Here is a 1,411-nt window from a genome sequence, read left to right as displayed (position 1 = left end):
AGCGATCAGACTACGAGCGTTCAGACTACGAGCGTTCAGACTACGAGTGTTCAGACTGACCAGGTGCAGCAGCGACAGGTAACCGTTCAACACGTCGTCGTAGTTTAAGTGTGTGTTCTTCCAGCGGACCTCAGTGAAGTTCTCCATCATCAGATAGAAACACTCCGACTTGTTGTTCACAACCTCAGGTAAAAAGATTTCCTCTGCCGTCTCATTGTAACAGTAATAAAACTTTCCAGCAAACAGATTCACTCCCAGGATGCTGAAGACCATCCAGAAGACCAGAACCACCAGCATGAAGTCCAACATGGACGGGACAGTCCGGACCAGAGCCTGCACCACCACCTGCACACAGACGGGGGGAGAGGGAGACAGGTCATACTATCTGACTGTCTGAGACCTGCTGCCTGTCTGTCTGTGTTTACACTGTCTGCCCATATGTCTTTCTTTGAATTGCGGTCTCACCCTCAGGCCCTGGATGCGAGAAATGGCCCTCAGAAGCCCCAAAGCTCTCAAAGTCCTCAAAGACTGAAAGACTCCCAGTTCAGAGAATCCAAATGTGTCGGCAGCTATAGACACCAGGAACAACTGGAAGAGAAAACACAGTGTTAACATCAATCCTGGGACCATTTTAACTAGTAGAAACAATACTGGGACCAGATTAACCCTTAATAACTAGTAGAAACAATACTGGGACCAGATTAACCCTTAATAACTAGTAGAAACAATCCAGTTTACGTTACAGTTTACGATCATCAATATTTTACCAATAATCAGGGTTATGGATCTCTTCTCACCTGTAAAATGAGGAAGTCAATCCAGCTCCAGGTGTCGCTGAAGTATTTCTTGAGTCCGACGGCGATCCACTTGAGAATCATCTCCATGAGGAAAAGGCAGGTGAACACCTGATCCGCTCTGACCAAAACCGTCTTCAACACCTGACGGTGCTGCAGGTGAATGTCCTCAAATGCCTGTTCACAAACACACTGATGTTAGTACCTGACCAGGTGTGTAACGTCCTCAAACACCTGTTCACAAACACACTGATGTTAGTACCTGACCAGATGTGTAATGTCCTCAAACACCTGTTCACAAACACACTGATGTTAGTACCTGATATAATAATAATAATAATAATAATAATATTGTATGTTTGTCTTCACCAGAAAATTAATAATAATAATATATCATATTATATATATTTACCAGAGCTACACTGCTCAGCAGGATGATGAAGAAGATGATGATATCAAAGCATTTGTGCTGCACAATAGAGAAACAAGCTCTTCTGAAGTTAGACCAGACCCTCCATCGGCCACGGGACGTGTCTACATTCAGGAATGGACAGCAACGGTAACACTCTGACACACACACACACACACACACACACACACACACACACACACACACA

General features: G+C 44.5%; 1 protein-coding gene across 1 annotated transcript; it reads right to left on the bottom strand.

Annotated features, from left to right (window-relative positions):
• Positions 1–3: 3 nt before the first annotated feature.
• On the bottom strand, positions 4–1,403 carry LOC116380871 (sodium channel protein type 4 subunit alpha B-like; the record flags this gene model as incomplete). Its single annotated transcript, XM_031842697.1, has 4 exons — positions 4–345; positions 466–588; positions 798–971; positions 1,207–1,403. Coding segments are annotated over 4 exons (836 nt in total), but the record flags the coding sequence as incomplete, so codon positions are not given.
• Positions 1,404–1,411: the final 8 nt, after the last annotated feature.

This window comes from Anarrhichthys ocellatus, unplaced genomic scaffold (genome assembly GCF_004355925.1).
Source record: "Anarrhichthys ocellatus isolate YVR2014 unplaced genomic scaffold, GSC_Weel_1.0 scaffold9300, whole genome shotgun sequence".
Taxonomy (NCBI): domain Eukaryota; kingdom Metazoa; phylum Chordata; class Actinopteri; order Perciformes; family Anarhichadidae; genus Anarrhichthys; species Anarrhichthys ocellatus.
Note: the sequence above shows the minus strand (reverse complement) of the source record. Positions and strands in the feature narration are given on the sequence as shown.